The sequence below is a fragment of the Pieris rapae genome, chromosome 2, assembly GCF_905147795.1.
Source record: "Pieris rapae chromosome 2, ilPieRapa1.1, whole genome shotgun sequence".
NCBI classification, from domain to species: Eukaryota; Metazoa; Arthropoda; class Insecta; order Lepidoptera; family Pieridae; genus Pieris; species Pieris rapae.
Genome location: NC_059510.1, coordinates 10,339,238 through 10,364,809, shown reverse-complemented (window position 1 = coordinate 10,364,809; position 25,572 = coordinate 10,339,238). Strand labels below are relative to the sequence as shown.

Sequence of the window (25,572 nt, the reverse complement as noted above, 5' to 3'; positions counted from 1 at the left end):
TACATGTGGCAACCCTACGTTGTTTAGAAATTACGATTCCGATGCGTATAAACATAAAGATTTCATTCCTTACAAGGAAGCTAAAGATTTCTCCACACTTCATCTACTTCTTCATTGTGGAAACTATTTCACTGTTACAACTTTCCTTTGCTGTTTCATTTTTATTTTTGCTCTCAAACATCACAAGGAGGACAATCAGACACTAATGAATATATGTTATACAATTGTGTGAAACCAACATGAGAATTTAAGGCTCACCGCTAACAAGATTCATGCAACTTCACAATCGACAATACCTCAAATCACTAGAGGACTCTTTGTATTGAAGAAGTCGCATGTGTCCGCCAAGAGTTGTTATAAGAGTGCGCTGTCTGCGTTAGTTTTTGGCACCTCTTCGATTCATTTGGGTGAGGTGGTTTGTCTAAATCGTTTGTTTGATATTTAAACATTAGTTATTTGACCTCTCATTGATAATCATAATAATATAAGCCTTTATTCAGGCAGAATTTTACTTAATTTTAATCTTAAACTATTGTCTCTAGTAAGAGACACCGACAACTCATCTATTTGCCGAACTTTGGCAAAGGTCTCCTCCATTTCTTTCCACTCTGCTCTGTTCTGAGCTTTCCTAGTCTAAATTTTCCCAGTTACAGTTTATTATTAGATACGTCTTCCTACCTTCGAAAGGACTATGCAAATATAAAAAGGCGGCAAAAACTTAATGATTAGCGTGATCAATATAGCAGACTTAGGGCCTGTTTCACAATGTATGGATAAAGTGCCAAATAGCTATGCAAAACATAAATTATTCGAAAGATAAAAGTTTCGAATAACTACTTCGCATTTCATGACGTATAGCGCTATCTGACAGTCGTGAAACGCAAAAATACTGTTTATCCTACCAATAAGTAACAAATAGCTTATTTGGAACTTATCTGGACATTGTGAAACAGGCCCTAAGTCTAAGAAAATATTCTTATATCGTCCGTCTTATTGTTTCAAAGTTTATAACGGAAAATTAAGGAGGTGACCTAAGTTGTGGTTCGGTTACTCTCACATCACGAGTTGATGATTTAGCAAGCTCTTTTAATTAAAACAGGGCTGGAATTAAAAGTGTGACCCTGAAACCAGACGTCGTGCGAATGACAGATATGCACTGATACATTTTTAACACTTGCATTCGGTGTCGGCAAATGTTACGAAACCGGCATGTATCATACCTATAAATCAACGATATGTGTACCGTCAACGCACTCGCGAGCCTTCTGGCTTGCTAATAGAAAATGCCAAAAAGTAGCCAACTGTGATAAAAGCGGCCTATAGATTGTTTCGTTTTACATTCTCGCTACCCGTTTAAAGTAACTGATTCAAACCATTTACAAACATTACTATCATTTAATAATTCATGTTGCACACAAAACAAAATATAGTAGATATAAACTCTGCCTAGGTGGAATTTCAATCAACATACCCTATTATGCATAAAAAATAAATTAAATATGATTTCAATTAAATTGGTGCAACATTTAAAATAGTGTAATACATGTTTTAAAAAGGAAAATAGTTTACAAATTCAAGGGCGTCGCCCGAGACGAGTTTTTGGTTGAGTAACTTTAATATCTGTAAAAATTCTACACTAAGTTTAAGCTTTTGTGATCTTCAATTCGACCGTGACTGAAATCAGACGACAACTGTGTAGCGACCTAGATTACATGCGTGTTGAAGGTACGAAAACGCGAAATAAATTCATAATCATATCACATACAAACCGAATTCTGTAAATAATAGATTTTATAGGTCAAACTCAAACGGACGAAAGAGAAGAACTGGCAATAAACTCTCCGCCACTCTTTTAATCGCCAAGTTTTTTTTGTTTTACACAACGTCTGTAAGCAGCTGCAACCATAACACCATGTTCTACATGACATCTTAAGTAATAAATAATAATTATATAAATTAAAAACAAAGATTTAACTAACATAAAAAAGGTAAAAGGGTTATTTAAATAAATACAAACTTTAATCACGACAGGTGACTTTGATCAAACGCTAACACTGGGGACTTGTGTGGGTATCCAGTTTACAAATACTCCGCGGTACATGGTGCATGAATAAAACATTTATTAACAAAAAGTATTCTTACTTATATTCAAATAAATAGAAGTGATAAGTCTAAACAGAGTCATCCTAAAAATATACCTACAAACTATTGTTACTGATAAACAATACTAAATCATATCAATACACTCATAAAAAAAAATAAAAAAATAAAATACGTTTATTTTGGAACATAAGATCTTCTAGGTATCACTTATTCCACGTCAATCAATTCAAACTTGTAGGCATCCCTACTCATCGGCAAAGACAGAGGGTGTAGGCCGAGAGAAAAAGCCGGAGTAAAAAACTCTCGGTACTCTTTTAAAAAAGCAAATCATCAAACAATATTTAAAACAAATATATCAAATTAATTAGAGGCAGCCTGCCCAGCACTAGTCCCAGGCCCTTTTATCAACTAGATAATCAATAACTTTATAGTAAGCCTTTTTACACAGCTTTTCTTTCATACATTTCTTAAATTTATTAAAAGGCAGAGATAAAAGAGCCTCTGGGATTTTACTCTACTGTTATATATGTATAAATAAATCTCGAGACTGCTGTAGGAAAAAGAGCAATAAGGGTCAACTCACTGCCCTGCAAATACATGTTGTGTTAGCTTATGCATCCTAGTGCTATGAATCCCTTCGTCAAAAACGTATTGCATTTTGACATTACGAGCTTAGTCTCGACTGAATTTTACCCATAGACCCTGTGCAGGTCCAGTCAGTGTCAGTCCAGGTTTAAAATGAACTTGGCAGTACCACGACCGCTTCTTAGACCGCCCCCAAGGCCCGTTTCGTATTCTATCGCAATAATAGTATTTAGAAAACCCTAGCCAAAGACTCTCGTTACGCTACGATAACACTACATAATAATATACTGTCACCTTAGAAACTTTGTAGACATCCAACTAGCAATTTGGATAGATAAATATCAGAATTTATAAACTTTCATTAGATAATGTCTAGGTGACAGAGCTCGGTATTTCTTAGTAGTTTTCTGATTTTATCCAAAAGACTTACTATAAGGACGATGAAATTACCGTTACATTATTTAGCGTGTATCTATATGTTAGCATATAATTCTATCTGATAGTAGATCGTAGTTTCTTAGGTTAGGCAATATAGAAGAATACATTTTTTTCAATTCAATGTTGCACTACATATACAGCAGTTGTATTGTGTATTAAATTTAAAACAAAAATTGATCTCCTAAGATCTGTATAATTAGCAAAATGTATATAAATTGCATGCCGATATCTAAACTAAACTTTCAATTTTGTTGAAAACATTATCTGTCTTAAAAACCAACGCATTCTTATAAGGATTGATACCTATTTAATTTGACTGGACAACGGTTTTGACTAGTAACGGATATTAGATATTAAGTACCTAAAGAAAAGTTTAAATTGATTTTTTTGTATTTAAAGAATAATTGCTAAAATATCATTAGAAATAGTGATTATTTTAATTTAATGCTAAAATCAAGCTATGTATTAAATTATGAACAACTAATCGGTACATATAGTAGTAAATCTACCTATATTGGAATAACGGAAATTTGATGGGTTCATTTGCATTTTGCATTTTCATAACCACAACAGACCTGTTGCCTACGCTACCTCTTACCTTAGAAACTAAAATATTAAGTAAACCAATTATTTACCTTTTATCTAGCTGCTACCACCCACATATCCAATATAATTCCAAGTAGCAAAATGAACTAAACTTAACAAAAGAAAAACAAACTTTTAAAGTCCCGTAACACAATCACTGAAGATACAACTTGCGAACAATATACAAAAACTAAATGTATGTTAATTATTTTGTTATAACACAAAAGGTAAGACAGTAAAAACTACTTAAATTACAATATTAACAATTGTCACGATCGAAATAACGATTCGCGCCATTAACACGCTCAGTAACCACGACAGTTAAAAACTGACTGAACCGCTTGATCTGTATTCTGTGAAACTCTCAGCACCAATCACATAGTGCCTATGTGTAGCGCTAGTATGTACCTGGGGATTAAGAATTCAAAAGCCTCGAACATAGTACTAATGTTCTATTCTTATGGGTTTAATTAAATAAATAACAAAAGAAAATGTACTAGCTCCAGTATTGTTACTAGGTTTAGTGTATAGTTGTAGAAGCCTTTAAGAAAATAAAATTAAAAATATTATCGATATGAGTTATTTAACTTGTTTTTACTGTCAATTGGCACCTTTCACAATATTAAATACACTATTCTCTAGTTAGATATTATGAGTGAACAGTGGTATTGATAAGTCATCTAAGACCTATCATAATTGTTAACTTGTTAAGCTTAGGTTGATTTGGGCAACAAATGTGTAGTTGATACGCTAGATGTCTCTTAAACATATTAGCTCCATTAAAATCTAATAAAATCATAAATATGTTATTTTAGAGATATCTGTGATATTATTCAATGTTATATTCACATAAAATTTAAATTATTGCAACACCAAAAATTATATTTGAAATATTAAGTGTTTACCGCTGTCTCTTGCGTGATTATCTCATTAATTATTTAAGATTAGCGACATCTAATGTACAACAGTTGCACTAAAAGGGCAACAAAGATTATTTTACTGTATAGTGATCGAATTAATTTTAAATTTTAATACCCTTGTTTACAGTGTTTCGATTGGCGCGTGTCCATTTAATTTTGTTGTTTATATAGTTTATATATGTACCAAGCCATGAAATCTTTAAAATAGACGCCTTAAAAAATCATTAGGACAAAGCATCATTAGGACGGATCAAGAAGCCGTGGGGAAAATACTGGTCCCTAAAAGACATTTAAATCGATGGAATTATTTGGACTATTTTGTGATTCAAACTCTACTGTATTGGCTGCCAAACTTCGTTGTTTACCAGAGCCATACTTTGGTCCCGTTATATTGCAATCAGTAAATCATGAGGACATCCACGGCGGATTTGGTCTGACGACCTGGTGCAGCTAGCCGACAAGCTGAAAATTTTGGTAGGGGTAGGATTTGGCCATCGGGTCTTTATACTTAAATCTAGATTTTAGAAAATGTATAATATTAACATAATTGTTTAAAAACTATAAATAACAGGCTTTCTTATTATATTTATAAGATCGGTGCACAGTTGCACACGGGCGCACGACGAGTTAACTATTACCGTGTTTTTATGGGCAAGTTGGAATTTGAGCGTTATTCTTGCTGTATTTAATATTACTCGTTTTTGGGGGAGGTTAGATATTACTTTTGTGTAACTTCTTTAGGATTATTTAGGTGGTAAAATATATTTTGCTAAGCTTCCACGTCCTTTTAAATTTAGTTTTAAAATTTGTATATTTCGGTCCACTTTTTCTTGTAAGTTGTGTGTTAGGTGTGGCGATATCTATGTACCTGGTCAATTGTAATGTTATGTTTCGTCTGGCTGTATCAAAGTACAATTTTGGATTGTGACTTTCAAATATTGTTTTAGGCTAATATACAAGCCACGGGTTCAGAGTTATATGTATATATTTTCAAGTGTTATATGCAACCTAATCATGATTATGGTTGCAATTCCGACATCGCTATGCGCGGGGCATTTGGTATTTTTACTGTCTATAGTTTCGCGTCTGTATTGTCCGATTTTGTAGTGCGACCATGAGTTCCGTTTCTGGGACAGTTTGCCATGTCTATGCCATTCGTTTAACAAAATGTAATTGGTAAAGATCGTGATAATGTTTGCGTTAATTAATGGCGTCTGTCAGTCCGTGTAAGCAATGGCCAGTCATACAGTATATGTCAATTTATAAAACATTATGTTGTTTTCCCTATTACTAATTATTAATAATAATTTATTAGCAAGAATATGGTACAAAAATGTTATAGTGGGTCAATCTAAAGTCCACATATTTTGTCACCCAATGGCGTGCTTTAAATTTGTTTTAAATAAGTAGAATTTTACATTATTAATCGTATCATCATAGTCAAATCTTATAGTATTATGCTATCACTACATTATGAAATATAAAAAAAATACGTTTATTTTGGAACATAAGATCATCTAGGTATCACTTATTCCACGTCAATCAATTCGAACTTGTAGGCATCCCTACTCATCGGCAAAGACAGAGGGTGTAGGCCGAGAGAAAAAGCCGGCGTAAAAAACTCTCGGTACTCTTTTAAAAAAGCAAATCATCAAACAATATTTAAAACAAATATATCAAATTAATTAGAGGTAGCCTGCCCAGCATTAGTCCCAGGCCCTTTTATCAACTAGATAATCAATAACTTTATAGTAAGCCTTTTTACACAGCTTTTCTTTAATACATTTCTTAAAATATATAATGACGTTATTAAACTAATATTAATGTTGCTCGTAAATAATCATTAATAGAAAAAAGGAAGATTTATTATACTTATTATTATATCTGTGAAGTCTATGCTTGAGTGCTGGGGTTTGTGGCATGAAAAAACACAATTTCATTTAGAAAAGTCTTTATTTCTTTTACTTGGAATCACTTAACTTATAAGAACTTAATATAACTTCTGATAAGACTAGTTTATTACAATAATGGACGCACTACATAAATAATACAATTTAAATATACAGCTAAAATACAATTTCTGATTCCTAATACATACAAATATAATACACAGGTAACTAAAATATTATTTGTACAGTGCCACATACTTTTCTAGGCGGGTGGATGGAAATGCCATCGCCATTTTGAAATTTCAGACTGTCATTGTCCAAAATCCAACAAAAATGTATTTATTGCATTATAAATTGCAATGGCAAAAACTTTAAATATATTATTTTATTAGCACAGATAACAAAACCTATTATATCAGTTGTTCCTAAGTTTGTGTCATATTTATTTAAGCCTATGTTAGAACTGTATTTTCTTGTTACAAGTATACATTGTTTTACTAAGACATTTTAATAAATCATGAAGTGGACGTGACTTTAAAATATTCCCCTTATAATAGTTTATTTTTAATTACTGGCAATACTAATATACATGACAGAATTCTTACCGGCCAAGAAAAGTATGTGGCACTGTTATTTTTTTATTTTACCATAAGTTCCAATCTCCCTAAGACTGCGACAACTGTCAAAGGCCGTATTTTAAAATCTATCTTGTATTTGAGTGTTTTATTCTTTAAAAGCTTTATTAGAAATCGTAGAGTATGTTGCCATGGTTACGAATCAATTCAATAGACAAGCTTTACGAGACTAGTATGTCAAATTCCAAAACGTTTTTGACATACGCATGTGACACTAAGTCAAATCTCGTTTCTGAATATCACCCTTAGGGTGGTACCAGACGGTATTTTTGAGTTATGAGACCCTTATAATTTCATACAAAAGTCTCTGTTATGTTACTACTTAAAAGGAGACGTTAAGAAAACCAGGTCTTGATATAATCAGTCCATAATGAATAATAACAAGGCACAACTATTTTGATTGGTCCCAAAATGTATATAATATATTAAAATATTGTACTTAATATTATGGCTCTTACAAAATGGTCAAAATTTCAAAATTAAAAAGGAGCCGTTTTCTGCCAGTAGATGGCGTCATTTTCAATTCCATAATAACAGTGAAGACGCGTTTTAAGCGGGAAAATTGGCGAAAAAACGCACACTGAAAACGACTCCTAGTCATACAGAAATTCATTACCGAGTACGCCCATAAAATGTATAATTGGTAAGTTAATTTTGATTTAACGCTAACCCGCTGACTATCCGGGTATTTTAAAAACTAATAATCTGGGGGCGAATTATGATTTTTAAATTAATAGTCTAATTTTATTCTATATTTTAGTCTATGAAAAAATTTATAAAGGTTCAGTATTTACCTTCTATGCCTACCTCTCTGTGGTTAGCCTTGGGCATCTGTGGTTAGACATCAATCATTTTTCGACCTGACTGAAACGCTAAACAACAATATAAGGGACTGCTCACGCTTTATGACGTCACCATTTTCATACAACTACGTTTGGCGTTTTGGCGACTGTCGAAAATTGAGTCTGTCACAATCTCGTCTCGTCACTGTCAAACTTCAAAATAGTTTATCTTGATACTAGATTTATGATTGATGTTCCATAATACATTCTTTGACAAATACATGGTTTTAATTGAGAGAAAAGATATGAATTTATTGAATATGTATAAAATAGTCTAAATTGGGATTGTTGATTATGGTCTGTCCCATAGACTAAAACTCAAGTCCAAGCGCGAACTAACTCTCCTATATGTCAAAATCGCAGTTAGGAGACTTAGTTTGCACGTAGCTCTTAACAGGCTAAATTCTTAAAACCAGTTGAAAAATCCCAATTCGCGCCCAGATCTAAAATTTGGCGTGTCCTAATCTGGCTCTTGGTGGGAGCAATGGGGGACCGGGGAGGGGGAAGTCTTGAAGGCGCGGGGAAAGAGGGAGGAGTAGGATGGGGGAGGCTCGTACTCTGGGGGTGATGGGAGGGGGTTGGAGAACATTTGGGAAGACTCGGTCATCGCCACTGAAGGCGAGAGATCAACGCACGAAGGCGGCATGTTTAGCGGCGTATCTGAAGGCTTGGAACGCTTGCAGCAGCATTCTGGAAGAGTAATTACACTTAAGTGATGTCTCCTAAAAATGGCGGTTAGAAATTCCACGTTTCAGTTTCCAGAAATAGCGACCTCTCATTCTTAAGGTCGTGCGTTCGATCTCGGCTATGAAGTATTTTCTAAGCAAGTCAGACTCGGACTTTCTCAAATATGAACTAGATTTGTCTTCTTTTCTGACCAGGCCGAGTATAATATTATTTAATTCCCAATTATATATGTATACTGGAATCTCTTTAACTCGAATGTCAAGGGAAATGCAAAAAAAATCGAAAAAAAATACTAGAACATATGATTTAGCTGCTAACTTCGACTTCGAGTCGCGTATTCTAAGTGTAATATCCGATTGTATGAAAACATTCATGACACGTCTACAAGACAAAAACAATAGATTACAAAACGCGGACCGAACCATTAATTTTGGATTTTATTACTATTATTTCGGGAATTTTCAGCCAAGACATCATTATATTTAACTAAATATGACTTATGGTCCTTTTTTGAAATCCAAGTTATATAGTATAAATACCAATTATGAATTCGTAGTGAAATAAGATTTTGTTGAAGACATCGTCTAAATAATGCGAAATTACGCGTATTTAGTGGTTTAATGGCAATTTCTATCGACTAAATGAGAATTTCGACGTTATAGAGATTCCAATACTGTTTACTTGTGTGTCCTAATACTTTTTGATAGACATTTGTTTATTGGCGATAAGATTAGTTATTTACATTGTAACTGATTCTCTTACGTTAAAAGACAAGCGCAAGGTTTATGAATTGATGAGCGCATCTCAAGGGAGACTTTTTCACTGTCCATGCGTTTGTTTCTGTGGAAGTTACTTACCCCAAGCGAGACAGAACATGAGTATCACGGCACATCCGATCATCCCCACGACGATGTAGGACCAGGGCCCATACGGACGAAGGGAATTTGCGAACTCGATAAATGCGTTTGATTTGGTTTCGCTTTCGCTTATTTTCACTGAAAATATTAATTATCACTTATTTGTTTGTATGAATTATAACTTCAGCTTTTACTCTCCTCCCTAAGATCATAGGTTCGAGCGCCGGCTGTGCACCAATTGATTGTCTTTGAATATCGAACGATCGAGTAGGTACATCGTTAGGAAACCGCCTTGCCTTAGACCCAAAAAGTCGATGGCGTGTCAGGCACAGGAGGCCGATCACCTACTTGCATATTAGGTTGCCAAATGATCATGAAACATACAAAAACCCAGGTTTTTTTTATTATGTATCGAATATCTGTTTAATTATGTAGATAAAGAAGTGGCTCAATTTTATGAAGATTCGGTTTAAAATTTAATTGTCAATTAAATGAATATTTTTAATCGTGTACAAGTTTTAATAAAATATAGTACATAAATATGCCTTTATAAACTCGAGAAGAATTCGAATATATTATTAATGTATTGTATGATTTTGATTTGATTTGATTGGTGGGTTTGGTTTACCTTTTAAATCCAAATCATTATTGTATAATCGAGCCCAGATAGTTTACTTAATTTGCCATGCTACGTCAAACATTAATAGATAAATTAAATACATACTTATAACCGAGGGCTTCGTCATCCCATCAGGCTGATCCAGGCCCAAAAACTCCTGGTTCCTAGCCGCTATCCTCCTCAGTACTTCCAGAAGTGGGGAGTCCCGGCGGTGTGAGCAGGCGTTCGTGTCCTCATCTTCGCCTCCCGGGCAATGCCGTACACCATCGCATACAAGGTAGGACGATATGCAAAGACTTGTCAAGCCGCAAGTGAACTGAGTATCGTTATTACAAACTGCACCTGGAAATTAGTCATTTGTTTTATTATTATACACCACGATCAATCAAATGAACACAAAGACACATGGGATAGAAACTGTATAAGAACGTGGGACATAATAATTATTACTCATGTTCAAAATGATTATTAAAGTGAAATTTCTTTAGGCACATGAAGGCAAAATTTTTACGGATGAAACGCGAAACGAAAAATAATAATGTTAGCGTCACGAAGATGTGTAGCGTTTTTGTCGAAGTAAGATAGAGCGAAGGTCGCATCACGCACATGCAATGGAGCGAGAGGTATAGTGAGAAAGATTATATTTTATTATTTTGATTTGATTATATTAATATTAAAATCTATAACCAAAATTGTATACCAAAAAAATCTATTGGGTATATTGTAACATCTTAGGAACTTACCACTGTTAACAGCAGTGACCACCAGCCTTAATTTCTCCGTGTGGTGGTAGGGAGTGGTAGGAGGGTTCCACACTATTTTGAGCTTTGGTGGCAGAAGCTTGGTACCCGCCCGCGATGCCACTGCTGCCGCGTTACCGCCACAAAGCGATAACTTCCATATTGGCTTTTGTTCTATGTACTGGAATCAAAAGCTGGTATGAATGTTATGGTCACGACTTAGGTTCTTCTGGAACAGGATCTTAGGATGATTTTCGATTAGGGCGTATGATGTAGACGATAATTCTTAGGCTTGGCTTTTTTATATACATAATACGAAACGACGACAAACGAGCCTAGAGGACACTCAAAAAAGGGCAGTCATCGCAGCCCACAGACACCCATTTTTAGTGGGTGTGTTGCCGGCCTTTGGGAGAGGAGTACACTCGAATTTTGAATAGTTGGAAGTCGATTTCCGGACATAACATTAATTTTGCATGAACCACAGGAGGTTAGGAGAATTATGTCTGCCCAGAGACGAATCGAAGATAACTAGATAACCACTATCGGATATCAGAGTTACATAAATACGGGTCCAAGACGTAATGATTCAATGTGTTATAATAAATTACATTGTTTACAATCTGTCGCGGAAACATCTGGAAGGTTTGTCAATTCCCCGCGTTGACACCAATTAACCTTCGTTCGTGAAACTCAATTAATAAACACTTGCTTTTATAGTATAGATAACTGTGCCTCTGTGAAAGAAACTATAAATCTATACGTCATCTTTAAACAGTAACAAATAAAATACTAAGATATAATTTTTCTCTTGTGTGAGTTGCAAGGACCCAATCAAATGGTCAATCCTCTCATTGCAATATTTCACAAAGACCTATGTTAGAAATTATAGATGATTAACGACTTAGCAATGATTAAGTCAGTCATATGCAGGTGGAATGCCTAGTAACTGTAGTGCCTTTAACATAGGCTTTGGTTTAAAGCGATGAAGATGTGCAGCGTTTTGGTCGAAGAAAAGAGGAGAGCGATTGAGACCGATTGAGAGAGTATGAGAAAGACGAACTAGCATGAAGCAAAGAGCCATGGAGCGAGAGTAGGGAGCAAGCAAGTGAGAAAGATCGAGAGACGTCACATTACGCACGTTGCCATGAAGCGTGAGATGGGAGAGGGCTTTAGTGAAAAATATTGAGAGAGAGAGTAAGGGAGATCGAGAAAAATACACGCTATTGGTTGATGTATTCGTTTAGTAGTTACATATTAGATCTTTAGATGGCAATTCTGTCACATAACGTCTCGTGCAGTAAACGCGGGTTATTTATTTATTAGCACATATACAGTGTGTAAACATTGTGAATATATATATACAAATACATGGAATGATCATATACTGGTACATGATTATCTATTGGGGCTTTTACCTTAGTTTACAAAGAAGTTTCACTAAACTTCTTTGTAAACTAAGGTAAAAGCGTGTATTAAGGTAAGTGCGTGCCTACAAAGAACATATTTCAGAAGTGTCTGAAATATGTTCTTTGTAGGCACGCGCTTTTTTCTTTATACAGAACTGGATAGACGTGATGATAGTGAAATGTGGCCCAATAGGTATCAATGTTTTGTTTCTACGTGATAATTGAAACTGGTACAAAATTGAATAATATCAGGCACAGAAATCCTCCTGGAGTCCCTTGAGTAATTTAGCTACTTACAATAATAAGTTTGCAAGCGTCAGTGGCATTGGTGGAGGTGACTGTCTGGTCGTTTGAAGTCCGCTGCGCGTGCGCACTCCTCTGGCTCCACTTGCGGCCCAACGCCTCTGGCGGCATGTCCAGACCACGCTCCCATTCTGCTAAGGATTCCTGAAAGAAAAACTCATATTGGGAATCTCATTCGTATTTTGTACCTACACTGGTTACAATAAAAAATCTAGAAGTTACACTGGTTACATTAAAAATCTAGAAGTTACACTGGTTACATTAAAAATCTAGAAGTTACACTGGTTACATTAAGAAATCCAGGTTGTGAACACACGACACGCTTAAATAGCAATCGTTCATATTTTAATTACCTATTATTATAAGCATAAATTACCTATACTTGCTTAACAATTCTCGTCTAAAAATAGTCTGTGGAATGTTCTGATTATCCTTCGACCTCAAGGATCTTTGTAAAGTCTAACCACTGACTATAAGGCCCCAGTACCTAGGGGTACTTGTATATACCCTTAGATGTCGTAATAATTTTGTTATTAATTTATTTATATAAAGACAGACAATGCACAAAGCCAAACATTGTTAAATAAAAAATACGAAACAGAAAACATTCTGGAATGTAATTATAGACGTAAATTGTAGGTATGACTGCTATTCTTTGTATATAGAAACGAAATATATTCTAGAGGATTCTGATAACCATCATAATTGTTTAAGATATTAAGGCTGGATACGCTATCGTATAAAACAGTTATATATTGTTATTTAATTAATCATTGCCATATGTGACTAATCCGTTTCCATATAACGCAAAACCACCTCTATCACACGCTAAAGAAGGTTAAATACGTCAAGAACGAGTAAATACCAACTAGATATACCAGAGTTTTCTAAATATTTATTAGTCACATGTGAAATTTTAACCTATAGTTTTGAGTCAGACTCAGAAATGGGAAATAGAGATAAGTCCGTCTCCCATACGCCAAGAACGTTTTGGATTTTGACAAAAGGAAGTGTGGTGGAAAAGATACTAGGATACAATACAAGAGGAGTTTGTATTCAGCTCAATGACAGCCAAAAAATATTGAAATTTTAACTATTTATAGATAAATAAAAAATCATCTATATTTCTTAATATTAAAACAAATTTGTTTTACGTTTATTGATTCATTTATATTTCGTGTAAAAAAACAAAGCTGATTTGTCATAAGCTACTGAACCCTGGATGGAGATCGATAAACAACCAACTAAATATTGAACTTCAGAGTTTAAAATGCTCAGTTGTGGAACGACTGAGGTGATACAGATGGAACTTCGTATCCCGTCCGAAGATGAACTCAGCTGCAGGTTAAATTCAAAACAACTCCTCTGAACACTCTCCATGGTAATTTCGGTAGAAGATAAAGAGAAACCCTTCACCTCTACCTAACGCCAAGGGTTCAAAGGAAGGAGCTATGTAACCCCCCCACCCATAGGTGGAAAAACATACTTGTGATTGTATTTTAACAGTTGTTTTTAATCTTTCTCGTAAAATTTTGTAGTTTAAGCTGCTTTTAAAATTGTGCAATGTATTTCGTTACTTCTAATATTGCAACTTATGCATTGTTCTGTTTTTGCAATTATTTCATATAAATTACATGTCTCAAATTAATTATAATCAGCAAAACGTGAGAGTATTTTGCATAAATGTGTAATTCTAGTATAACGCAAGTACAAATAACATTTATAAGTATGTATAAAAATGATTTTATTTTTATGGAACAGAACGCAATCGAGTCATAACTGCCCCTGATGCATATCTGATGGATATCAACGCCGGGGTGTGAGTGTGACAGGTGTGTTTCTGACCTTTCAAAGAGTACATATTTTCCTGATCTTGCAATAAATCTTACAACCATCATAGAGCCTTGACAAAATCAATTGGTTGCTGATCTAATTTTACATATTTTTGTGTTTTTTTTGTTGTATAATATTACAAACGCATTAAGTAATTTATCTCAATCTCACACACTGTTTTATTGTTTTTTTTTTTAATTAATATTAAATGTATATTATTCTACGGTTTCTATATTTGTATATATATTTAGTATATATTTGTATATATTGTGTATAATAATAGATCTGTTTAGTAGTTTTATTCTGCGAGTATTTACATATAATTATTAAACTCATGTATACAATTATATTTTAAAAGTGTAAATGTGGAGTTTCTTGCCCATTCTTCTCCACACGAAACCACCTTTTTTAAAAAAATATATATACTTGCGTATTACTATATATTATATAAGATACACACTCCAGAGGAAATTCGCGTATGTAATTAAAATTAAACGTATGGACAACATACGGAAACTAGGAAGTAAATCTAGACAGACAGATCACGACACTCATATTACAATAGTGTACCTACGTAAATTATCTTTCTCAAGGTAATTAAAGAAAGTAATTTTACAAAGAACCGGAATATAAATTATACATTCCATTCCGGTACATTACAAACTATGTTGGACAGTTGGAAGATAATCTCTATCTTCAGCCGGTATGTTTCAGCGTCGTGGTAAAGAAACATCCGGAGCGGACAATATGTTTCCACCGGTTTTTTTTTATAGAACAGGGGGCAAACAGGCAGGAGGCTCACCTGATGTTAAGTGATACCGCCGCTCATGGACACTCTCAATGCCAGAGGGCTCGCGAGTGCGTTGCCGGCCTTTTAAGAATTAGTACGCTCTTATGTGCAGCGCCTCTCTTATGTCAGCGTATTTGACAATCTTTAATGACCTCAGCAGTATATGCAATAAAGATAACAGTAAACAGGATCAGGGCACAGCTAAAATTGTGTATCATATGATTCACAGCAATATAAACGGTATTCTACTGTTGCTGCTGCAGAGGTTCAATGCATGTTTGTGCTAAAAGTTATTTTGTGTTTGAGGTAACTCGATCCGTCCATCTGGTTGGTTAACGGCCACGTCTTTTGATTCATTGTTTTTATGGTTTAAAGAGAAGATAACTTAAGAATTAGAAGTATAAATATCTGTTATACAATTATATAAGAAAGTTGAATTTTGATTTTTTTTTAAAGTTCAATTAACCCAATGTCCCGTTTTGAGTCAAATAATAGATGGTAACTTTACGTATACAGTCATGTGGATAAAGTATTATATACTATTTCGAAATAACACACATTTGTATTATAAAGATTTAAGTCAAATTACTGAACTTCAGCTAGTTTCTCCAAAACGTATGTTTTGTATTTACTCAACAATACAATAAAGGGTATGTGTAAATTAACCTGTATTCATTGTTTCATTCATAACTCATATTAAATACTACATATTTCTCAAGAGAAAACATTCATATCGCTTAATGATCATAATATAATGATCTACTATATCCTAAAACTTTACATAAATTGGTTAAATAAAGTTAAATTATATTTAATTTTTTTTCAATTATTACATTTTAGGTTATTACTACTAAGATTATTACAGAATTTCATTAATTGTAATGGAATAATTACTATTATTGTTATCGTTATTATTAGTTTTTTTTGTTTCCTACTGTAAATTTTGAACCTTTTTGTAGGTAAATATTATGTATTCCATCTCTGGTTATAATTTATTGAACTGTTTGTTATTAAATATATAATTTTGGTTCGCTGTTTTACGAAATATATAAATAACCATAGATTAGGTGAAGTTATATTATTTTTTAAATATTTAACAGTACATCCAGTGATAAACACACTTCTTACAGTATACAGTATACAAAAAATAAGCTATAAGCATCAAGGGCGTCCTAACAATACTTACTATAAGAGATTATTTAAGGCTTTGTGAAACTCAATATTTTTTTGTCGATTCGTTATCGTCACTGGCCATGTGTGATAAAGAATTCGTCACGCGGACGCAGCTGTGATATTGTGAAAGCATATCATTTGTAAAGGCGAAAATTTTCTCTCGTTGAATATTAACTCGCCTTTGCCAACGGCAACGATTCCCCTGAAGAGGAAGGTGCTGATCTCCCGACCTAAATGATGCAGTTGCACTACAACCCTTTATTCATAAAAAATAAATCAATCCAATTGTTGGATACAGATGAAGAGATGGATCTCTTTCTATCAGATTATTCAATATTGCCTTTTGCCTTTTTAACATTGAGTGCTCTTTTCTCGATCTCTATCCACTCGGATCCGAGCGAGCGTCCTGTTCATTTTTAAAACTTTTGCCACTCTCGGATTCGAGTTTTCGGCACCCAATGTGTTCCCACCATTTGGATCCGAAAATGATTTTTTTTTAATAAAAATAATATAGGTACATTATATCAAAAAAAATTTTCAAACAATCCTATTTACTTAAAAAAATTCTCTATGAGAAATTTTGGTTACAGGCTATTACTTTGTATCTTTTGTTTAAGGAATGTGTTAATAGGCCTAATTGAAATAAATGTTTTGACTTTGAAATAATAGATGGCGTATGTCACTTGTTTAGTACGAAACAAATCATAACGAAACAAATCATAACGAAACATCAGAAATCTTACGTAGCACCACTGGACGGACGATGAAGTATGCCTATATCAATTTCATTATAGACTAACTTAAAAATATCTTGTATTTGTGAGGTTTCACTTATTTTAAACAGCGTTTATGTGTCAAGTGGATTATATAGAAATTGCAGATTTAAACCAAATGCATGGCTTCAAGAAACCTTAGATATATTATAAATTATTGATATTATATAAAAATCTATTTCGTTAATTTTTTTATAAAACTGGGGGCAAACGGGCAGGAGGCTCACCTGATGTTAAGTCACGCCGCCCATGGACACTGTCAATGACAGAGGGCTCGCGAGAGAATTTATATATTTTTAAATTAAGCCATTTGTACTTTTAATGCTAGCAGCATTTACTTATTTCTATCTTGAATATAAATTAAATATGCTTGTCTACGGAACGTAATTTAAAGTTTTAAATTTTGTTTCGTTTAATTTTAATATAATCAGAAGGTATTTCGATGTAACATTTAGGGCCTGTTTCACAATGTATGGATAAAGTACCAAATAGCTATGCAACACATAAATTATTCGGAAGTTAAAAGTTCCGAATAAAAAACTTCGCGTTTCATGACGAATAGCGCTATCTGACAGTCGTGAAACGCAAAAATACTGTTTATCCTACCAATAAGTAATAGCTTATTTGGAATTTATCCGGACATTGTGAAACAGACCCTTAGTGCCTCATAAAAGATGTTTGCAGTTTGGCTAATTTAAAAGATGGTTGAGCAATTTAATCTTTATTCCTTGTCATATTTCCGTCACGATATCTTCATATAATTGCGTCTAGAAAAGTCCGCTAGATGCCGCAGTGGTACACAAATTTAGCAAAAGTTTTGTTTCGAAATACCTGTTTCACTTCTTTGGGTAATTAACACATTGGACAGTAGTCGTCACAAGCTGTCGTCCTTGTCTGGGTTAGTCACCTTTGGAAATAGCTCACTCGCATGACAGATGAGTGGTGCATGAATAATAGAAAATAATGGGTAATCTAGTAATCATTATTAAAAGCAAAACACATATACTTGTCAACGTATATGACATGTATGAATATTATAAAGTACCAATGCGATTCCTATGAATTGTATTACAAACATATTTACTGCATTTCATTATTATTATCAAATACCGGTAATTGTTGCGACATTATCAGATATCTGATGTAAAAGGTATTTTGTAAGACAATGCGAATGTTGCCATGTGTGAATTTATATTGCACAACAAATGCATTACTACTAAAATCTACGTGCGTTAAAATACTAAGAAACTTTCCGAGTCAATGATAAATGTCTAAAATACTCCAAAAATTTTAGTTCAAGATAGGTAGGTACATAGTTGAATTTATTTATTTTATATTATATTTAATAGTAAGTATGTAAGACTTTATATAGCTTTACCGTTCTTTTGGGAGTCATTTAAAATACCTTATTTACAGTTAAGATTTTAATAGGTTCTTAACTAAAAAGTGGCTCTACTTGTTATATATATGCGATTCTCTTAAAAAAATAGCCTTCTGCCTGAAACCCTGATTTTCACGCAAAACCATGATAAGAAGGTAAGAAGGTGACCTCAGGAATATTCGCTCAAGTCACTAGACCAGGTTTTTGCCGCACACCACCACTTTGTGGTACCAGCTGCCCACTGAAGTATTTCTAAACCAATTCGACTTAGGGTCTTTCAAGAAAGAACGTACCAATACTTAAAAGGCCGGCAACGCACTCACGAGCCTTCTGGCATTGAGAGTCCATGGGCTTCAGTCACTTAACTTTATTTGCCCATTTGCCCCTTGTTCTATAAAAAAAACCAGTACTGCTCAGTACAGCTGTACAATTTTTTTTTTTATACAACAGAAGGCAAACGGGCAGAAAGCTCATCTGATGCTGAGTGTGCCATAAGGCTCACAAGTGCGTTGCCGGAGTTTCAAGAATTGGTACGCTCTGAACGACACTACGACCAATCCGTTGGGAAATAACTATAATTTGTGTCATATTAAAACCCAAAAAATTTTTCCTTCGATAGTGTTATATGTGTGTATAGTGGAAATATTGAGACAACTTGAAAATGACGTCACATCCTCCATAATTCGATTTAAGGTAATTTGAAGAGTCATTAAGTTTTTGCATCGCTTCAAACCGGTCAGGTTTCACCGAGTTAAAAATAACTAGCGAACAGGCCAGTTAACTGACGGATTCAGATCAGAGTTATAAGAACGGTTGGTTTATTATAAAACAGCTTTAAGTTATAGATAGAACTATTTTACTAAAATATTTTAAAAATAAATCAGTGGCGCTACAACCTCTTTAGGTCTTGGCCTCAGGTTTGTGAATCTGTTTCATGATCATTTTTAAATCTAATAGGCAAGTAGGTGATCAGCCTCCAGTGACACACGTCGTCGACACATTAATCTCAAAATCGTTAGACAATTGTTAAAAGTAGGTTTGAGATAGAAATTTTTTCTCCGACCTTAAACAATTCCTTCGCTTAACTTATCAACAGTCGATCGTTAACGACTCATTAAACGATCAATTGGCTAAGTGCACGTGCAAGCTAAGCTGATTTTGAAGTGAATTTCCTCAACGCAATAATTAGGTAACATTTATGAAATGTTTATCAGAAGGAAATCCATATTTCATTGTTTAATATAACATCTAACATGCATAATAGGAAAATGCTGTAATCTTGTTTCTTAGCGTGTTATAGCAGCTGTTCCGGCTAGATTTTTAAATATTTTGAAAATAAATATAACCTATGTTAATCTGCATTTTCGAATATCTGAATGCTTCTAAACCCTGTCATTTTTTATGAGGTGAAAATGCACTTATGCAGGCCCACATCAAAAATGTCGAGCTTGACGCGGGGAATGTGGGGCTGGGTCTACACTCAAATCCATCAAATGAAAAAAGAGGGGTTGCGAGATCCCTCCCACTAAAAACATCTCAGCCCATTACACGCCATTAAAATGGGCCCGTAAAAGATTTTTAAATTTCATATGAATATTTAAATGATCCTAATCCTTGGGATTGATTTATTTTAGTTCAAACTATTTGTATGACTCAAAACTTAGCGATTAAACTCGCAAAGAGTTTCTTGACAGCTCTTCCTGCCACTCTATGCCCTTGACTTGCGAAATTGGTAAATGTAAAGTTAGAATCAATTTAACATCTTTTCTGATAACGTTAAAATAAGTGTACTTGTTTACCTAGTAGTAAAGTTATTTTGAGTTTGAAATTAATAATAATAATTTTTAAATCGTTGTTTACGTACGGATGCAATTGACAAGTACCAATAATAATTACTAAGACAACCTTGAAGGTGGGTGTGTCGTTTGTACGCAATTAACTTAATAGTAAATAACTCGACTTTGTACCTGTGTTGTCTAGTGGGTGACCATGCTACACGCTGTTAAGAGATAATGACACACATATCCCGCAGTTGATTACGGGCATATATGATATTCGACTTGCCGTAACGCAAAAGAAGACTCCCGGAGTATCTTTAAAATTCTACTAAAGCGTGCCAGGTCATATAATCTGGAGATTTAATTCCTGGACGCTCATTTCAACATTGTCCTCATGGTACTCCCCTGAATAGCGTAACAAAGAAGAAAAAGAAGAACTAATGTCTACCAAAGGAAACTATTCATGAAGAAACTATGTCGAGGCTTTATAAGTATACTTTCAGCAACTGAGTGATTTTTGCGAAATTTTGGACTCGACTGATCTCACATCTGGGCAGGAGCTCTTCAGTACCAGCTCCTTCCACTTTGACGTATTCAACGACGAGCGTCTCGATCCATTTGCGTTATGTAGAGATGTAGGAGTCACTGCATCTTCTACTGCAATTATCACGGAGATTATTTAGAGGAGCTGTTCGGACTAATAGCTGCAAGGAGTTTCAGCATCGGACGTCGAGGCAGAATACAAAACCCCACCCGTATGACTTCGACGTCCGCCATTCCTCAACTAAGTTTTTTATTATGAAGCCCACTGAAGTATTTCAAACCATTTCGATATAGGACCCTTCAAAAAAAGAGCGTAAGCTTCCAAGAAAGCCGATTACGCACTTGCGAGCCGGGTAATGTGTCTATGGGTATAACTTAACATCAGATGAGCGTCCTGCTCTTTTGCCCACCGTTATATATTATGATAATACTTAACTCATAGTAAACCCATAACACTGTATAATTATCAATTTTGAATCAATAAGGAAAACATAGCTAAGCGTTTAACTTTATTCACGTCGACGGTTGAGTCAACAGCTAGAACGGGTTTAACATGTAAATATCACGTAGGGGTGTAGGGTTGTCAAAAATAAAATATAACGACGAAATTGTCTTTGGTTTTCGCGAGTGTTATATTAAAAAAAAACTTTTTGAGATATATAAACGCGAATGTATTAAACCCTTTGCATTTTTGATCATATACTGTAAATTGTTTGACGTGGGTCATATACTCCATCTGAATCTAAAGAAAACAAATTTTTAAAAACATAAGCTGTACTCGGGAGCTGTTCAAGTATTACGTAAGCAGATTTACCTAAATTTATCCCCCCCCCCCCCCCTCTTGACAAAAACAGTAAGCAAAGTCCTCAAAAATAATAGTACATAACGTTTAATTTTTGTAGGAATCCTCAAAAATGGATTTCGTTTCGTTTTGTGTCTGTGTGGGGAATATTTGTAATAAAAGTTAATAATTACTGTTGAGGTAATCACCAAAGTGAAAATATAAGACCCCCCCACCCCCCTATAGTGCTTACGTCATACTTGGACGGCCCCTCGTTAACTAAATCTATTGTAAATGTATTTTTTTCGAAATCTCCAATCTAATATTAATTGCCACACTGATAACCCTAACGAACACGGTCAATAGACGACTAAGCAACCGATTTCTGTAGACGTCTACGACTTTATTAAATCAATAATTGCACATCCTTTTGAAATCACTGTATTACATCAATGGAATGTGATCATGTCATGTTTTATGTATTACCATAGACAATTTAACAGATACTATAGAAGGAAAATTGTTTAATTCATTGATTAGAATTGCGTTTAACCGGTACAGATATACTTGCATCTGTCTCTCTCTATCTTCAGTTATAAACATCACCACGTTTGATTAGTAGTTAACAAACATGTATAACTTTCATGGTTCTTTAATTTCATTTTTAGTCAGCTTTTAAAGGCCCACTCACGAGCCGTCTGGCATTGAGAGTGCCCATGGGCGTATCATCGTCGGTTCTTTCTGTCGTCAGACGACAATATTCCTATCGTTCATCATCAGTCCTTACCTTCCATCTCCGCGCGTAATCTTTGAATACCTTCCTGTACCATTATTCAGGTGATGCTCACGTTCCTGTCACTCCGTCAATAGAAGTGTGATTGAGTATTTATACTCAATGCAAAACGCTTCCTCTTCAGCTCTTTATATCCTGAACACCAAAATATGGTGATGTTGATCTAGTCACTCTGTCGTATATACAATCTCTCGTCCTCACATCTACTCTTCTATCTCCCTTTGATGACGTTGACACGTTTTGAATTCATGTCAATGAACATGTTTCGCAATCAAAAGAGAAAGTTGAAACTTTCCACATTTTTATCTCAAGATCCTAACACACGACTCGATAAATATAATATATTTATTTAGGTAATATTATAATAAACGCACTCGCGAGTCCTCTAGCATTGAGTGACCAGGAGAAAAACCTGCCCGTTTGCCCCCTGTTCTAAAAAAAACTATAAAACCTTTCATCAATATGATTTAACGGTAATGTACTTTACTCAAATAATTTTTGAAGTGAAACTTCTTTAGGCGATCGAGGGTAAAATTTTTACGGAACGTCACGAATATGTGCAGCGTTTTTGTCGAAGAAGAGAGAGCGATTGAGACCAAATGAGAGAGAGACTAAGTAAAGTAGAGATAAAGTACAAATACACGCTCTTGGTTGATGTATTCGTTTAGGAGTTACATTTTAGAACTATAGATGACAATTTTGTCGCATAACGTATTGTGCAGTAAAGGCAGATTTTTTGATTTCATTAGCACAGCGTGTAAACAGTATGTATATAGATATACAAATAGATGGAGTAATCATATACTGGTACATGATCATCTATTGGGGCTTTTACCTTAGTAATAATTAATTTACAAAGAAGTTTCACTTCTGACATGTGTATTTTGTACGCACGCACATTTATTTTACATATAGGCGAGTGTTAAATTCGCACATAAAAAGTCCATTGGTGCAAAGCCGGGGTTCAAACACAGGTTTGTCTGCGATTCTTCTTGAGAGATAATATTCGCAAAGGCAAACCAGTAGACCAAAACTACTTCGACGCTTTATCAGTTGAAAATAAAACTGGTGCTGGCGTAAGTTAGCTGCGTTAGCTGCAAGACAAATGCATAGTACAAAGTCGTCCCAAATCCATGGTTCTTAATTAAAGGACTACCCGATGAATATAACATTAACATTCAAAGATGCAGAAGACCGCTGTTTTCGTAAGACCCCACCCACAAATTTAATTCAAGAACCGGTTTTATAAATTGTATGACCGTGAGCGGAACGAATTTTTTGCCACTTTTTGCAGCTCTGTTTATTGGATTCCAAATGCCAACAATGATTCAATAACAACGTTCTAATGTAAGAGAACTGACGAGAAACTGTCATAGACAACAATTTCTAATAATTTCTTTAGCACTTTCTACTGAATATTGAGTGCGTAATCCGTGGCAAAGGATGCATGAAGATATTTTGTCATAGGCAAGACAACCTTTCAACGTATCCAGCCTATAGCATGTCAAGCAAGTAGCAAGCAGTAGCAAGGGAAAATATTTAGACCATAAGTTTTGGCAAAAAAAGATTTTCAATTCGTACATTCTTATGGAACGGGTACCATAACGCTTATATAACGCAGGGCGTGGTCATTCGTAAAGATCGGCGGAATCGACGTAGTAAGGGCTGGTGCAACATCTAAGAGGCGGTGGGTAGGCCACATAGCGCGCATCGACAAGAACTGATGGACCTGCAGGCTCCTTGATTGGAGACCACGGCAGCACAAAAGTCCGCACGGCCGCCCACCTAATGACATAGTCAAAGAGATTATCTCCCAGTAGATCAGCCAGTGCAGGGCGTACTGGAGTAAAACGTAGGAGGCCTACGTCCAGAAATAAAAAAGCTGATGATGATGATAAAGTTTTATTATGTAACTTAACTGTTGAATTATATTGTTATGATAATTAACAAGACTTTAAAAAATATACATATTATAATTAATTAACTGAATAAATTAATATGACTTTTTTAAATAATCAATCTTATCCACTTTCTTTGTCAATAGACGATTTATATATTATATTTCTCGCAATTGTAATGTATATGTTTATTGTTCCACTCAAAGATCGTAAAACTAACGGTAACTAAAATGTTTTTTGGCGCATTTAACTTTGATTATATTAAAGGCCTATAATGACTTGGGAATTTACATTTTAGGTTTAAACATAAATCGTTTAATATGAAACTTCGAGACGAGTTCGCGTGAAGATTTATCTGAATTGTGTGTCAAAAGGATTTTTCAATATATGTAATTGTTGTTATTAGAATTAACTACAATTATATATGTATATGACTGTCAATAAATTTTAAGATAAATTTATTATGTTTTACTTATATGTTTAGACATGACAATTATTTTAACATTAATCAACATTCATCTCATATCGTTTAAAACTAATGTAGGTTACATTAGTTTTAAACACTAATATACAAAAATAATACACTGTTAAATATATATATGAGTGAAAGTTGTTGATATTTGGCAGATTACGCAGGCGCACGGAACTCGCATAAACGCCGCAGTGATAAAAGCTTTTAAACATGTTTTATTTAGAACTCCAGTAATGTGTGATAAGTACATCGCTACAACCTCTTTAGTTCTGAGCCTCAGTTAAATTCAGACAAAAAGTCCATTGGCATAGCCGGGGATCGAACCTACGACCTCTGATGATGGTCTGAGTACGCGAGTCACATGCTAAAACCACTAGGCCAATACTGCTTTTTAACGCTTTTTTTTTAATTATTCGATACAAGTATGTTATAAAAGTTAAGGAAATCCAGTAGCCTTCTATACACTTTACAATTTAATATAGTTAAGACAACCATTGTTTCGTTCATGTTGTTTCAGGTGTTCACGCTTGATTAAACACAAACACAAGGCGATCAAGTTAATTTAATTGATTTTACATGACATTTCTGACTCATTAAAATAAGCCGTTGCTTGATAAAAGAATTAAATAAGTTGATCTAATCTTAATTATATTTTAAATACTAGCTGCCCCCGCGAATTTCGTTTCTCCTTAATTTGATTTTACTTAGCCTATCTTTTTACGTACATAACAACATGGATAATTTT

At 34.4% G+C, this 25,572-nt stretch overlaps 2 protein-coding genes across 2 annotated transcripts in view; both read right to left on the bottom strand.

Moving 5' to 3' along the window:
- The window catches only part of LOC111000694, an 88,969-nt gene extending 84,943 nt beyond the window's left edge, over nt 1–4,026 (bottom strand). Inside the window, exon 1 of the mRNA XM_022270244.2 lies at nt 3,762–4,026. The gene's annotated coding sequence lies outside the window, so the exon portion shown is untranslated. The remainder of the gene's footprint in view (nt 1–3,761) is intronic.
- A 2,545-nt stretch (nt 4,027–6,571) lies between these two features.
- LOC111000685 overlaps nt 6,572–25,572 on the bottom strand; it is a 50,523-nt gene continuing 31,522 nt past the window's right edge. Inside the window, exons 3-7 of the mRNA XM_022270233.2 lie at nt 12,607–12,756; nt 10,904–11,081; nt 10,266–10,502; nt 9,542–9,679; nt 6,572–8,687 (exon numbers count right to left, since the gene is read on the bottom strand). Coding sequence (XP_022125925.1) covers nt 8,458–8,687; nt 9,542–9,679; nt 10,266–10,502; nt 10,904–11,081; nt 12,607–12,756 — 933 coding nt within the window. The 3' untranslated portion in view covers nt 6,572–8,457. The remainder of the gene's footprint in view (nt 8,688–9,541; nt 9,680–10,265; nt 10,503–10,903; nt 11,082–12,606; nt 12,757–25,572) is intronic.